The following is a 14,024-nucleotide window of genomic DNA, read 5'->3' as shown; positions in this document are numbered from 1 at the left end:
CACCTCCATTCTTTCTCAATCTTCACTGCCTCCCATTATCTCATTCATTTAAAGTCACTCCCGATGTAACCCCTGTTTCCACTCATCACTCTTGTTCTGCTCCCGATTCATTTTGAGTTGCTCCCACTCTGCCTCGCGGTACCCTCGTTCAGTCACACTCTGCCTCGGATTTACCACTTTTTGCTCACATTGGGCTCCATTTCCCCCACTTTACTCACCTTGGGCTATGTGACCTTCATCCCCTCTCCCCTTGCCTCACAATACCCAGTTACTCACCTTCTTCCGCTCTTTACTTCCATCCCCTCTCACTGTGCCCAACATTACCTCCATTCACGCACATGCTTTTGCTCATTCACCTGGGCTGATTCCCACTGGGATCTCTGCACATTACTGGAATGCTGCCCCGCATACCTACCCCATCTAATCCCAGTCTGCCTCTTATTCACCTCTGGTCGCTCTCCTCCCTCGTAGTATCCCCACTCAAACAAACTCGACTCGATTCACTTATTCACATTCTACCTTGTATTCATTTCTGTTTCCTCTTATTCTGCCCCTTGTGTCCCCCATTCTTCCCTCTGTGCCTCACATGACTTCCATTCACTGCTACTTTCTCCCTAAATTCACCTCTCCTTACTCATATTGTGCTCCATAAACCATCATTCATTTACACTTCAATCCTTAGTACTCATATCAACTTGCACTCTCATGCTTTATCAACCCCATTCACATTCACCACCTTTCATTGCCCCATTCACTCACAGTCCACTCCATCTTTCACTTTTTGCCACTTAGACGGTGCCTCATTTCCCCATCACTTACTCAGTCTCATCCATAAGCTTAAATTGATTCAAAATTGAATGCGTAGGGCTTCCCTGGTGGTGCAGTGGTTGAGAGTCCGCCTGCCGATGCAGGGGACATGGGTTCGTGCCCCGGTCCGGGAAGATCCCACATGCCACGGAGCGGCTGGGCCCGTGAGCCATGGCCGCTGAGCCTGCGCGTCCGGAGCCTGTGCTTCGCAACGGGAGAGGCCACAACAGTGAGAGGCCCGCGTACCGCAAAAAAAAAAAAAAAAAAAAAAATTGAATGAGTAGTTATTTCCTCACTCTGTCCCACACTACCCACATTCACTCCACTCTACTGCTCATTCACCTCCCTGCCATCCCCCTTTGTCTCTCCTTGCCCCCATTCATTCCCAATTTGTCCTTCATTCACCATTATTCACCGCCCCCTGCCCTCCCTGGTCCCACATGTCTCTGTTTAGTGACACATCTGCCAAGACAGAAAAGTCTGATGTATTGTTCAGGATTCAGTTTGGCTGCACATACCAATACCACCCTAAATACCAATAGCTTCAAGAGGATGGAAGGGGATTCCTCTCTTGGAGGGCTAGAGTGGCAGCTCCAAGCTCACCAGAGAGCTGGCTGCTCGTATGCTGTAGCTCTGCCAAACTCACCTGCTACCTCATGGTCCAAAATGATTGCTCACCATTGGCAACACTTCCACAGTTTTGAGAAAATGTATCTTAAGAGCAGTTTTAATGACTCACCAGCGAGGTGGGGGTGGCCTTTGGGTTGGAGTGTCACATCGTGCAGATTCTGTGGTGGGACCAGCTACCTGTCAGCTTTCCACACCCCTTCACCTAGCTACCTGCTGCTTAGGCCACTGAATGAGTTTGTACCTGTAGGGACTGATGGTAGAGGATGCCCAGGACAGAGAGTGGGCATCCTAGCTCCACAGCAGAAAATCTGGTTTCACATAGCTTGTGGATATGCACTGTGAACCCTGGGACAGTTTCTGCAGGGCTGTATCACTGGCTCAGAATATTTTTGGAGCTGGAAATCACTGTACCCCAACACCCACCAACCCTATAGGATTTCTCCCTCCACACAGGGGTGTGTGTATATATATGTGTGTACAAGGTGGTGGAGAAGTTATGTTTACAGGGTGGAAGAGGCCAGACTGACAGGGGCCCTAAAGGTCCAGCCCCTCCTATTTTCCACATCCTAATTCATTAAGAGAGTTGACAAGTTTTGTACCCAGGAGGTACAGATCCTTAAGAGAGCAAGAGACCTGAGTTACTTCCCTGCTTTCTCTCTTTGCTTTGTCTGCTAGGAAGCTCCCTCTATATTCCTGCCCCCCCCAAAAAAAAATTCCTTGCCTGGTTTTAATGGTTCTGGAATGAACACCCTCAGATATTTTCTGGAAGTTCTGTGGGATACTGAATAAACAAAAGTAGAGTATTATTGGGTAGAAGTTAAGGATCCGATCTTGGAAACCTGTGTGACTTTGGGCAAGTTACTTAGTCTCTCTGGGACTCAGTTTCCTCACCTAACAAGATGGGTGGGACCACAGGATTGTTCACAGAAAGTGGGGACTATCTGAGGCAGGTCATGTCATGTGCTTCACACAGTGCCTGGCCCACAGGAGATACTGAGCTAGGTCTGAGCCTCCATTATCACTTGCTGGGCCTGTTAGCAGGAGCCTCCTTATTGTTCTTCCTGTTTTCGCCCTTGCCCTCTGCAATCTGTCATCCACAAAGCAGCCTGCAGGTCATCTTTTTATTTTTTTCTTCTTATTAAAAAAAGTTTTATACATACACACGTCTAATTTTATTTTAATCATCATCATCAGTTACACAGCACTTGCTGTGTTCCAGGCATTGTTCTAAGCCATTTACAATTATCAGCTCATTTGTCACCACAGTCCTAACGAGGTAGGTGCTGTCATTATCCCCCATTTTATAGATGAGGAAATTCAGCACAGAGGAGTTGAGTCCTGCCCTAGATTACACAGCTGGTAGGTGGGAGTTTGCAACCAGGCTGTCTCCATCACGTTTGTTTGTTTGGTTGGTTCTGTTTTCTCTCCTGCAGTATTCCCAATATGTAGAACACTACCTGGCATATGGGAGGTGCTTAAGCAAATTTCTGCGGAGCTCATGTGCTAGGGGTAAAAGACAGGCAATAAACAAGAGTCTAATCTACGTGTATTTTTAAAGTTAATATATAATGCTGGATTGCTTCAGACTGGTGTTTTAAAAATCTGATCCCCCTTAATGGCATCCCATTATGTCAGAATGAGACATGAGCTCTGTCCCTGGCAGAGGAGGCCCTACAGCATCTGGCACCCACTCACTTCTCCCTTGCCCACACCTTCTATATGCCCAACACACTGACACTGTTTCTGTTCCTCCAACGTGCCAAACCAGGTCCTACTTCAGGGCCTTTTTAACAGCCGCGCCCTCCACCACAAAGCTCTTTGCTTCAAATATTTGTGCGGCCGGCTCCTTTTGACCAGCGTAACTGTCACCCCCGACAAAAGGAGATCGTCCCTGCCCATCCTGAGACAACAACATTGTCAGTCACTACTTAACACATCCCCTTCATCCCGGTGTGTGTGTGTACTAGGTGGCCATTTATTTATTCTTCAACTTCTTGTTTGTCTGCACACCGTCCTTCAAACGCTAGGCTGTAAACTCCCAGCCTTAGCCACTGGATGGAGCCAGTGACCTCTCCCTACCTCCTAGCCTTTGTGCATGCTGAGCAATTCCGCCACGCATCCCGACTTCCTATTCAATTACACCTGCAAACCCGATACTGCCCTCCAGGTTCAAGACATGAAATTCCTGCCTGCTAGCATTCTCCTTAATTGGGCCCTTTCCCTCCCTCCATAAGGAAACCGATCTTTGGAGTCTTAGGAATGACGGCCTCCGCAAATCAAAGTAAGCACCTGTTCTACACTGCCGCCCTCGAAGGGAAGAGACGCAGTAGGCGCGGCCATCGTTTCAGAGCAGTGACGTCACCGGAGCGGCCATCTCCCCTCTGCGCCTGCGCTGCAGCCCCGTCGCATTCGCGTCCGGCAGGCGGGAGGGGTCCCGATGTTGACTATTGGTGTACGCGGGCTCAAAGCCCCCACTGAGCGTGCGCACACCGGCCGCTACAGCCCTCTGGGCTGCGGAGCCGGAGTTGGTCCCAAAGCGGAAGTGCTTCTTGGGGCCAGTTTTCGTAACGGTCTCCTCTGCAGCGAGCACAAAATCTGTGTCGAGAGAGAGGTTGAGGGGGCGAGTAGTAGGGGTGATGGGCTGAGTGATGGGGAGTTCTGGGGGACGAATGAAGCGGGTGTTGGGGGGGTCACTGATGTGGGAGGTTGTGGGGTGGACCGAGAGGTCAGCGAATGAGGGTTTGTGGGCTCAATGGTAGACAAAGTTATGGGGCTAGTCGGGGTTGAATGGGGCATATTAAACGTTGACTTTTACACATTTTCCAGCACAGTGACCTGCGCTAAGGGTTCATACGCACCCCTCAAGCTCCTCCTTAGGCGCCCCCGCCTCTCCCTCTGTTCCTCTCCCCTTGCCCGAGCCCCGAGGTAGGGGCCTTGTGTGAATGCTCCAGCTGAAGTGAATCTGCACCCGAAGGCTTCCTTTTGGCTCCTGGGCAAGACGTCCCCAGTGAGGTGAGGAGAAGCAAGAAGAGGCACCAGAGAGAACTCACCTGATTAGGGGCCTCGCGCAGAGCCTGGGGCTTGGGAGGCGTGGGCAGGGTCTGGTGTTGTGGGGTCAGGCGGGGTGGGGGTGGGGATGGGGCTTAAAACGCCTGGGAATAATAGTGTTAAAGTTCAGTGGGGTTTTTTGGCATTTAACACGTAAGTAACACATTTGCATTATAGATTGATTAGAAAATAGAGAAGAAAATAAAAAAGAACTAATTTTAGCCCCCTCTGTTTAAATGTTCATTCTTTAGACACTTTTTAGTGTGTATAAGGGATATGCATTTTTAAACATTTAACGTGTGGTTTTAAAATGGGTTCCTTAAGTTTGATAACCTGCCTTTGTTTTCATTTAGAAGTTACTGCGATTCAGCTTAAAGATTTATTCTGTAACATTTAAAAAACTTGTAATTTAGATATATGTACAGAAAATACACAGATAATAAGTGTACAGTACCATACAACATTATTTTCAGTAGCTACATAGAATTTAATCCCTTGTATTTCCTTATTAATCCCATATCATGGGTCATAGAGGATCGTTTAAGTTTGGCATTGTTAAAGTCAATGCTGAGATGAAGGTACTTAAAGAGAAATTATGATACATTATTTCATTAAGGAAAATACCTAGAAATACAATTTCTGAGTCAGTACACAAGTATGTATAGAAGAAAATCTTTTGTGTTAGATGTTCACATGAGGAAAATACTCAAGAATACACAAGTGGTTGTTAAAACCACATGGTCGCCCAAACTTCCACAGAGCAGCTTCATGTGAGGGGATTTCTAGGCCGATAATTCTGGGCACTGGAAGCCTGATGGGGTCTCTCATATGCTCTCCACTTCTCCACTCTTTTAGCTCAGGCTTCACACATCTGTCTTTTCCCAAGAAGAGCAGGAAATGGCCAAAGCCCAGGTAAGGATATTGTGTGTTCCTTCTTTTATTTTACCATGAATGTGATGAGTGATGTAGGAATCTCAGACATAAAAGAAAATTATTTATAAATAAGCATTAGAATCAGGGAAAATGAGACAGCAGCAAGGCCAGGTTAGAATGTAGACAAATGACTTAGGGCAACAGACAGTTACGAAGTACAATATTAGTTGAGTTGCAAATTTCTCTTTGAGCCTCTGGCAGCCAGAGGTAGTCTGGCTCACTTTACTCATCAAGGAGAGAACACATCAAGCCCTCAGGGAAGTAAAGGTTTCCTGCAATTGCCTTTCAAGGCATTTCTTTGCTGAATCTTCGTGTGAATGGTGGAATTGTCGTCAATCACAGCCTAATGATAAATGCAGTCTCTGGTTTCCTGCAGATATTCCTTATAGCATTCTTCAGTGAGCTGGAGACATAATATCTAGATGTAATTTGGGAATGAAATATCTTAGGGAATTTGTTTGTCTTCCAAATGATTTTGCTGAAGTAATTTTCTCAGTTGGACTTTTGATTCTCATTTGGCCAGGGACAAAGTCCTGTAGGCACCCACAGCCCACCATCTTTTTTCTTTCACTTAAATTTTTTTTATTTTTAAAATTAGTGTACTGTAAAATTGATTTTGTTGTTCAGGTCGATAAATGTTAACACCTGTGTAGATTGTTATACCTAATCTATGGGATAGAGAATAGTTTCATCCCGCCAAAGAGCTGCCTCATGCAACCCCTTTTAGTCATATCCTCCCCTCCCTGTAACCTCAGGCAACCACAGACCTGTTCTGTGTCACTAGAGTTTTATCTCTTCAGGAATGTCATATAAATGGTATCATACAGTATATAACTTTCCTTTTTTCAAATTAAACTTTCTTTTGCAACAATTGATTGACATGCAGTTGTAAAAATAATACAGAGAGATCTTTACCCAGTTTGCATCAATGGTAGCATCTTGCAAAATTATAGCACAATGTCACAACCAGGATATTCACATTGATATGGTTAAGACACAGTTCCATCACCACAAGGATCCCTTATGTTACCCTTTTATAGCCACATCAATCCCTTTCCCCCCCTCACCCTATGCCTAGACTTCTAGCAATTACTGATCTGTTCTCCATTTCTAGAATTTTGTCATTTCAAGAATGTGATATAAATCAAAGCACATAGTCTGTAACCTTTTGAGATTGGATTTATTTTCACTCAGTATGATTCCCTGGAGATTCAGCCAAGTTGTGTGTGTCCATAGTTCTTTGCTTTTTAGTGCTGAGTGGCATTCCATGATGTAGATGTACCACAGCTTATTTATCCATTTTCCTTTTGAAAGACATTTGAATTATTTTCAGTTTTTGGCAGTTGTGAGTAGAGCTACTTTAAACATTCATATACAGGTTTTTGTGTGAACATATGTTTTCATTTCTCTAGAGTAAATATTGGATTGCTGGGTCATGTGGTAAGTGTATGGCTTAACTTTTTAGGAATCTGCCAAATTGTTTTCTAGGATGGTTGAATTATTTTTCATTTCCACCAGTAATGTTTAAGAATTCCAATTGCTTCACATTTTTGCCAGCACTTGGTATTGTCAGTACCGTTGACACTTGAATAACTCTGGGGTTAGGGGCACTGACTCCCCCAGTAGTTGAAAATCCACCTACAGTCGGCCCTCTGTATGTGTGTTTCCAACTAACTTGCAGATCGTGTAGTACTGTAGTATGCATTTACTGAAAAAAATCCACATATAAGTGGACCCATGCAGCTCAAACCCATGTTGTTCAAGGGTCAACTGCGTTTTTAATTTTACTCATTCTAGTGTGTAGTGTTATCTCATAATGGCTTTAATTTGCATTGCCCTAATGGCCAATGATGTTGAATATCTTTATAAATACTTATTTACTTTTTACATATCCTCTTTGGCAAAGTGTCCAATCAGGTCTTCTGCCCATTTTTAAATTGGATTGTTTGTTTTATCACTATTGAGGTTTTTAAAAATTAATTAATTTATTTATTTTTGGTTGGGTCTTCGTTGCTGTGGGCGGGCTTTCTCTAGTTGTGGCGAGCGGGGGCTACTCTTCGTTGCGGTGCGCGGGCCGCTCACTGTTGTGGTCTCTCCCGTTGCGGAGCACAGGCTCTGGATGCGCAGGCTCAGCGGCCGTGGCTCACGGGCCCAGCCGCTCCGTGGCATGTGGGATCTTCCCGGACCGGGGCAGGAACCCGTGTCCCCTGCATCAGCAGGTGGACTCTCAACCACTGCACACCAGGGAAGCCCTATTTTTAATTTTTTCAAGAACCTCTATACTGTTTTCCCTAATGGCTGCACCAATTTACATTATCACTAACAGTGCACAAGGATTCCCTTTTCTCCACATCCTTGCTGACACTTGCTATTGCTTGTCTCTTTGATAATGGCCATTCTGACAGGTGTGAGATGATAACTCATTGTAGTTTTGATTTGCATTTCTCTGATGATTAATGATGTTGAGCATTCTTTCATGTGTTTGCTGGCAATCTGTATATCTTCTTTGGAGAAATATCTATTTAGGTCTTCTGCCCAATTTTGGATTCAGTTGTTTGTTTTTTTGTTATTGAGCTGCATGAGCTGCTTGTAAATTTTGGAGATTAATCCTTTGTCAGTTGCTTCATTTGCAAATATTTTCTCCCATTCTGAGGGTTGTCTTTTGGTCTTGTTTATGGTTTCCTTTGCTGTGCAAAAGCTTTGAAGTTTCATTAGGTCCCATTTGTTTATTTTTGTTTTTATTTCCATTTCTCTAAGAGGTGGGTCAAAAAGGATCTTGCTGTGATTTATGTCATAAGAGTGTTCTGCCTTTGTTTTCTTCTAAGACTTTGATAGTTTCTGGCCTTACATTTAGGTCTTTAATCCATTTTGAGCTTATTTTTGTGTACACTGTTAGGGAGTGTTCTAACCTCATACTTTTACAGGTACCTGTCCAGTTTTCCCAGCACCACTTATTGAAGAGGCTGTCTTTTCTCCACTGTATATTCTTGTCTCCTTTATCAAAGATAAGGTGACCATATGTGCGTGGGTTTATCTCTGGGCTTTCTATCCTGTTCCGTTGATCTATATTTCTGTTTTTGTGCGAGGACCATACTGTCTTGATTACTGTAGCTTTCTAGTATAGTCTGAAGTCAGGGAGCCTGATTCCTCCAGCTCCATTTATCGTTCTCAAGATTGCTTTGGCTATTTGGGGTCTTTTGTGTTTCCATACAAATTGTGAAATTTTTGGTTCTAGTTCTGTGAAAAATGCCAGTGGTAGTTTGATAGGGATTGCATTGAATCTCTAGATTGCTTTGGGTAGTAGAGTCATTTTCACAATGTTGATTCTTCCAATCCAAGAACATGGTGTATCTCTCCATCTATTTGTATCATCTTTAATTTCTTTCATCAGTGTCTTATAATTTTCTGCATACAGGTCTTTTGTCTCCTTAGGTAGGTTTATTCCTAGATATTTTATTCTTTTTCTTGCAATGGTAAATGGGAGTGTTTTCTTAATTTCAGTTTCAGATTTTTCATCATTAGTGTATAGGAATGCCAGGGATTTCTGTGCATTAATTTTGTATCCTGCTACTTTACCAGATTCATTAATTAGCTCTAGTAGTTTTCTGGTAGCACCTTTAGGATTCTCTATATATAGTATCATGTCATCTGCAAACAGTGACAGCTTTACTTCTTCTTTTCTGATTTGGATTCCTTTTATTTCTTTTTCTTCTCTGATTGCTGTGGCTAAAACTTCCAAAACTATGTCGAGTAAGAGTGGTGAGAGTGGGCAACCTTGTCTTGTTCCTGATCTTTGTGGAAATGCTTTCAGTTTTCCACCATTGAGGATGATGTTGGCTGTGGGTTTGTCATATATGGCCTTTATTATGTTGAGGAAAGTTCCCTCTATGCCTACTTTCTGCAGTGTTTTTATCATAAATGGGTGTTGAATTTTGTCGAAAGCTTTGTATGCATCTGTTGAGATGATCATATGGTTTTTCTCCTTCAATTTGTTAATATGGTGTATCACATTGATTGATTTGCATATATTGAAGAATCCTGGCATTCCTGGAATAAACCCCATTTGATCATGGTGTATGATCCTCTTAATGTGCTGTTGGATTCTGTTTGCTAGTATTTTGTTGAGGATATTTGCATCTATGTTCATCAGTGTTATTGGCCTGTAGTTTTCTTTCTTTGTGACATCCTCGTCTGGTTTTGGTATCAGGGTGATGGTGGCCTCGTAGAATGAGTTTGGGAGTGTTCCTCCCTCTGCTATATTTTGGAAGAGCTTGAGAAGGATAGGTGTTAGCTTTTCTCTAAATGTTTGATAGAATTGGCCCGTGAAGCCATCTGGTCCTGGGCTTTTGTTTGTTGGAAGATTTTTAATCACAGTTTCAATTTCAGTGCTTGTGACTGGTCTCTTCATATTTTCTATTTCTTCCTGATTCAGTCTTGGCATGTTGTGCATTTCTAAGAATTTGGCCATTTCGTCCGGGTTGTCCATTTTATTGGCATAGAGTTGCTTGTAGTAATCTCTCATGATGTTTTGTATTTCTGCAGTGTCAGTTGTTACTTTTTCTTTTTCATTTCTAATTCTATTGATTTGAGTCTTCTCCCTTTTTTTCTTGATGAGTCTGGCTAACGGTTTATCAATTTTGTTTCTCTTCTCAAAGAACCAGCTTTTAGTTTTATTGATCTTTGCTATCGTTTCCTTCATTTCTTTTTCATTTATTTCTGATCTGACCTTTATGATTTCTTTCCTTCTGCTAACTTTGGGGTTTTTTTGTTCTTCTTTCTTTAAGTGCTTTAGGTGCAAGGTTAGGTTGTTTATTCGAGATGTTTCCTGTTTCTTAAGGTAGGATTGTATTGGTATAAACTTCCCTCTTAGAACTGCTTTTGCTGCATCCCATAGGTTTTGGGTCGTCGTGTCTCCTCTGTCATTTGTTTCTAGGTATTTTTTGATTTCCTCTTTGATTTCTTCAGTGATCACTCTGTTATGAAGTAGTGTATTGTTTAGCCTCCATATGTTTGTTTTTTTTACATGTCTTTTCCTGTAATTGATATCTAGTCTCATAACGTTGTGGTTGGAAAAGATACTTGATACAATTTCAATTTTCTTAAGTTTACCAAGGCTTGATTTGTGACCCAAGATATGATCTATCCTGGAGAATGTTCCATGAGCACTTGAGAAAAATGTGTATTCTGTTGTTTTTGGATGGAATGTCCTATAAATATCAATTAAGTCCATCTTGTTTAATGTATCATGTAAAGCTTGTGTTTCCTTATTTATTTTGATTTTGGATGATCTGTCCATTGGTGAAAGTGGGGTGTTAAAGTCCCCTACGATGAATGTGTTACTGTTGATTTCCCCTTTTATGGCTGTTAGTATTTGACTTATGTATTGAGGTGTTCTATGCTGGGTGCATAAATATTTACAATTGTTATATCTTCTTCTTGGATCGATCCCTTGATCATTATGTAGTGTCCTTCTTTGTCTCTTTTAATAGTCCTTATTTTAAAGTCTATTTTGTCTGATATGAGAATTGCTACTCCAGCTTTCTTTTGGTTTCCATTTGCATGGAATATCTTTTTCCATCCCCTCACTTTCAGTCTGTATGTGTCTCTAGGTCTGAAGTGGGTCTCTTGTAGACAGCATATATATGGGTCTTGCTTTTGTATCCATCAGCCAGTCTGTGTCTTTTGGTGGGAGCGTTTAATCCATTTAAATTTAAAGTAATTATCAGTATGTATGTTCCTATTCCCATTTTCTTAATTGTTTTGGGTTTGTTATTGTAGGTCTTTTCCTTCTGTTGTGTTTCCTGCCTAGGGAAGTTCCTTTAGCATTTGTTGTAAAGCTGGTTTGGTGGTGCTGAACTCTCTCAGCTTTTGCTGCTCTGTAAAGGTTTTAATTTCTCCATCAAATCTGAATGAGATCCTTGCTGGGTAGAGTAATCTTGGTTGTAGGTTTTTCTCCCTCATCACTTTAAATATGTCCTGCCAGTCCCTTCTGGCTTGCAGAGTTTCTGCTGAAAGATCAGCTGTTAACCTTATGGGGATTCCCTTGTGTGTTATTTGTTGTTTTTCCCTTGCTGCTTTTAATATGTTTTCTTTGTATTTAATTTTTTTTTTTTTTTTGCGGTACGCGGGCCTCTCGCTGTTGTGGCCTCTCCCGTTGTGGAGCACAGGCTCCGGACATGCAGGCTCAGCGGCCGTGGCTTACGGGCTCAGCCACTCCGCGGCATGTGGGATCTTCCTGGGCCGGGGCACGAACCCTTGTCCCCTGCATCGGCAGGCAGACTCTCAACCACTGCGCCACCAGGGAAGCCCTGTATTTAATTTTTTACAGTTTGATTAATATGTGTCTTGGTGTGTTTCTCCTTGGATTTATCCTGTATGGGACTCTCTGTGCTTCCTGGACTTGATTAACTGTTTCCTTTCCCGTATTAGGGAAGTTTTCAACTATAATCTCTGCAAATATTTTCTCAGTCCCTTTCTTTTTCTCTTCTTCTTCTGGGACCCGTATAATTCGAATGTTGGTGTGTTCAGTGTTGTCCCAGAGGTCTCTGAGATTTTCCTCAGTTCTTTTCATTGTTTATTCTTTATTCTGCTCTGCAGTAGTTATTTCCACTATTTTATCTTCCAGGTTACTTATCCATTCTTCTGCCTCAGGTATTCTGCTATTGATCCCATCTAGAGTTGGTTTTTTTTTTTTTTTTTTTTTTTTGCGGTATGCGGGCCTCTCACTGTTGTGGCCTCTCCTGTTGCAGAGCACAGGCTCCAGACGTGAAGGCTCAGCATCCATGGCTCATGGGCCCAGCCGCTCTGCGGCATGTGGGATCTTCCCAGACCGGGGCACAAACCCGTGTCCCCTGCATCAGCAGGCGGACTCTCAACCACTGCGCCACCAGGGAAGCCCTAGAGTATTTTTAATTTCATTTATTGTTTTGTTTATCGTTGCTTGTTTCCTCTTTAGTTCTTCTAGGACCTTGTTAAATGTTTCTTGTATTTTCTCTATTCTATTTCCAAGATTTTGGATCATCTTCACTATTGTTATTCTGAATTCTTTTTCAGGTAGACTGTCTATTTCCTCTTCATTTGTTAGGTCTGGTGGGGTTTTATCTTGCTCCTTCATCTGCTGTGTGTTTTTCTGTCTTCTCATTTTGCTTATCTTACTGTGTTTGGGGTCTCATTTTTGCAGGCTGCAGGTTCGTAGTTCCCTTTGTTTTTTGTGTCTGTCCCCAGTGGCTAAAGTTGGTTCAGTGGGTTGTGTAGGCTTCCTGGCGGAGGGGACTAGTGCCTGTGTTCTGGTGGATGAGGCGGGATCTTGTCTTTCTGGTGGGTAGTTCCACATCTGGTGGTGTGTTTTGGGGTGTCTGTGGCCTTATTATGATTTTAGGCAGCCTCCCTGCTAATGGGTGGGGTTGTGTTCCTGTGTTGCTAGTTGTTTGGCATAGGGTGTCCAGCACTGTAGCTTGCTGGTCGTTGAGTGAAGCTGGGTGTTGGTGTTGAGATGGAGATCTCTGGGAGATTTTCACTGTTTGATATTACATGGATCTGGGAGGTCTCTTGTGGACCAGTGTCCTGAAGTTGGCTCTCCCACCTCAGAGGCAGAGCACTGACTCTTGGTTGCAGCATCAAGAGCCATTCATCCACACGGCTCAGAATAAAAGGGAGAAAAAGTAGAAAGAAAGAAAGAAAAGAAAGAAAGAAAGGAAGGAAGGAAGGAAGGAAGGAAGAGAAAGAAAGAGGATAAAATAAAATAAAATAAAGTAAGATAAAATAAAATAAAGTTATTAAAATAAAAGATAATTATTAAGAAAAAAGATTTTTAAGTAAAAAAAAAACAAAAAATGGATGGACAGAACCCTAGGACAAATGGTGAAAGCAAAGCTATACAGACGAAATCTCACACAGAAGCATACACATACAGACTCACAAAAAGAGGAAAAGGGGAAAAAATAATATATCTTGCTCTCAAAGTCCACCTCCTCAATTTGAGATGATTCGTTGTCTATTCATGTATTCCACAGTTGCAGGGTACATCAAGTTGATTGTGGAGATTTAATCCACTGCTCCTGAGGCTGCTGGGAGAAATTTCCCTCTCTTCTTTGTTCGCTCAGCTCCCGGGGCTCTGCTTTGGATTTGGCACTGCCTCTGCATATAGGTCGCCGGAGGGCGTCTATTCTTCGCTCAGACAGGACGGGGTTAAAGGTGCCGCTGATTCAGGGGCTCTGGCTCACTCAGACCGGGGGGAGGGAGGGGCATGGATGCAGGGCAATCCTGTGACGGCAGAGGCCGGTCTGACGTTGCACCGGCCTGAGGCGCACCATGCGTTCTCCCGGGGACGTTGTCCCTGGATCACGGGACCCTGGCAGTGGCGGGCTGCACAGGCTCCCGTTAGGGGAGGTGGGAATAGTGACCTGTGCTCGCACACAGGCTTCTTGGTGGTGGCAGCAGTGGCCTTAGCGTCTCATGCCCGTCTCTGGGGTCTGTGCTGATAGCCGTGGCTCGCGCCCGTCTCTGGAGTCCTTTAAACGGCGCTCTGAATCTCCTCTTCTCGTGCACCAGGAAACAAAGAGGGAAGAAAATGTTTCTTGCCTCTTCAGCAGGTCCAGACCTTTTCC

The 14,024-nt window shown here is 43.3% G+C and overlaps 1 protein-coding gene across 1 annotated transcript in view; it reads left to right on the top strand.

Moving 5' to 3' along the window:
• Positions 1 to 3,823: 3,823 nt before the first annotated feature.
• The window catches only part of ZNF182 (zinc finger protein 182), a 28,639-nt gene continuing 18,438 nt past the window's right edge, over positions 3,824 to 14,024 (top strand). Inside the window, exons 1-2 of the mRNA XM_033409644.2 lie at positions 3,824 to 4,449; positions 5,341 to 5,397. Coding sequence (XP_033265535.1) covers positions 5,383 to 5,397 — 15 coding nt within the window. The 5' untranslated portion in view covers positions 3,824 to 4,449; positions 5,341 to 5,382. The remainder of the gene's footprint in view (positions 4,450 to 5,340; positions 5,398 to 14,024) is intronic.

Source organism: Orcinus orca, chromosome X, assembly GCF_937001465.1.
Source record: "Orcinus orca chromosome X, mOrcOrc1.1, whole genome shotgun sequence".
In the NCBI taxonomy this organism is placed as follows: Eukaryota; Metazoa; Chordata; class Mammalia; order Artiodactyla; family Delphinidae; genus Orcinus; species Orcinus orca.
Note: the sequence above shows the minus strand (reverse complement) of the source record. Positions and strands in the feature narration are given on the sequence as shown.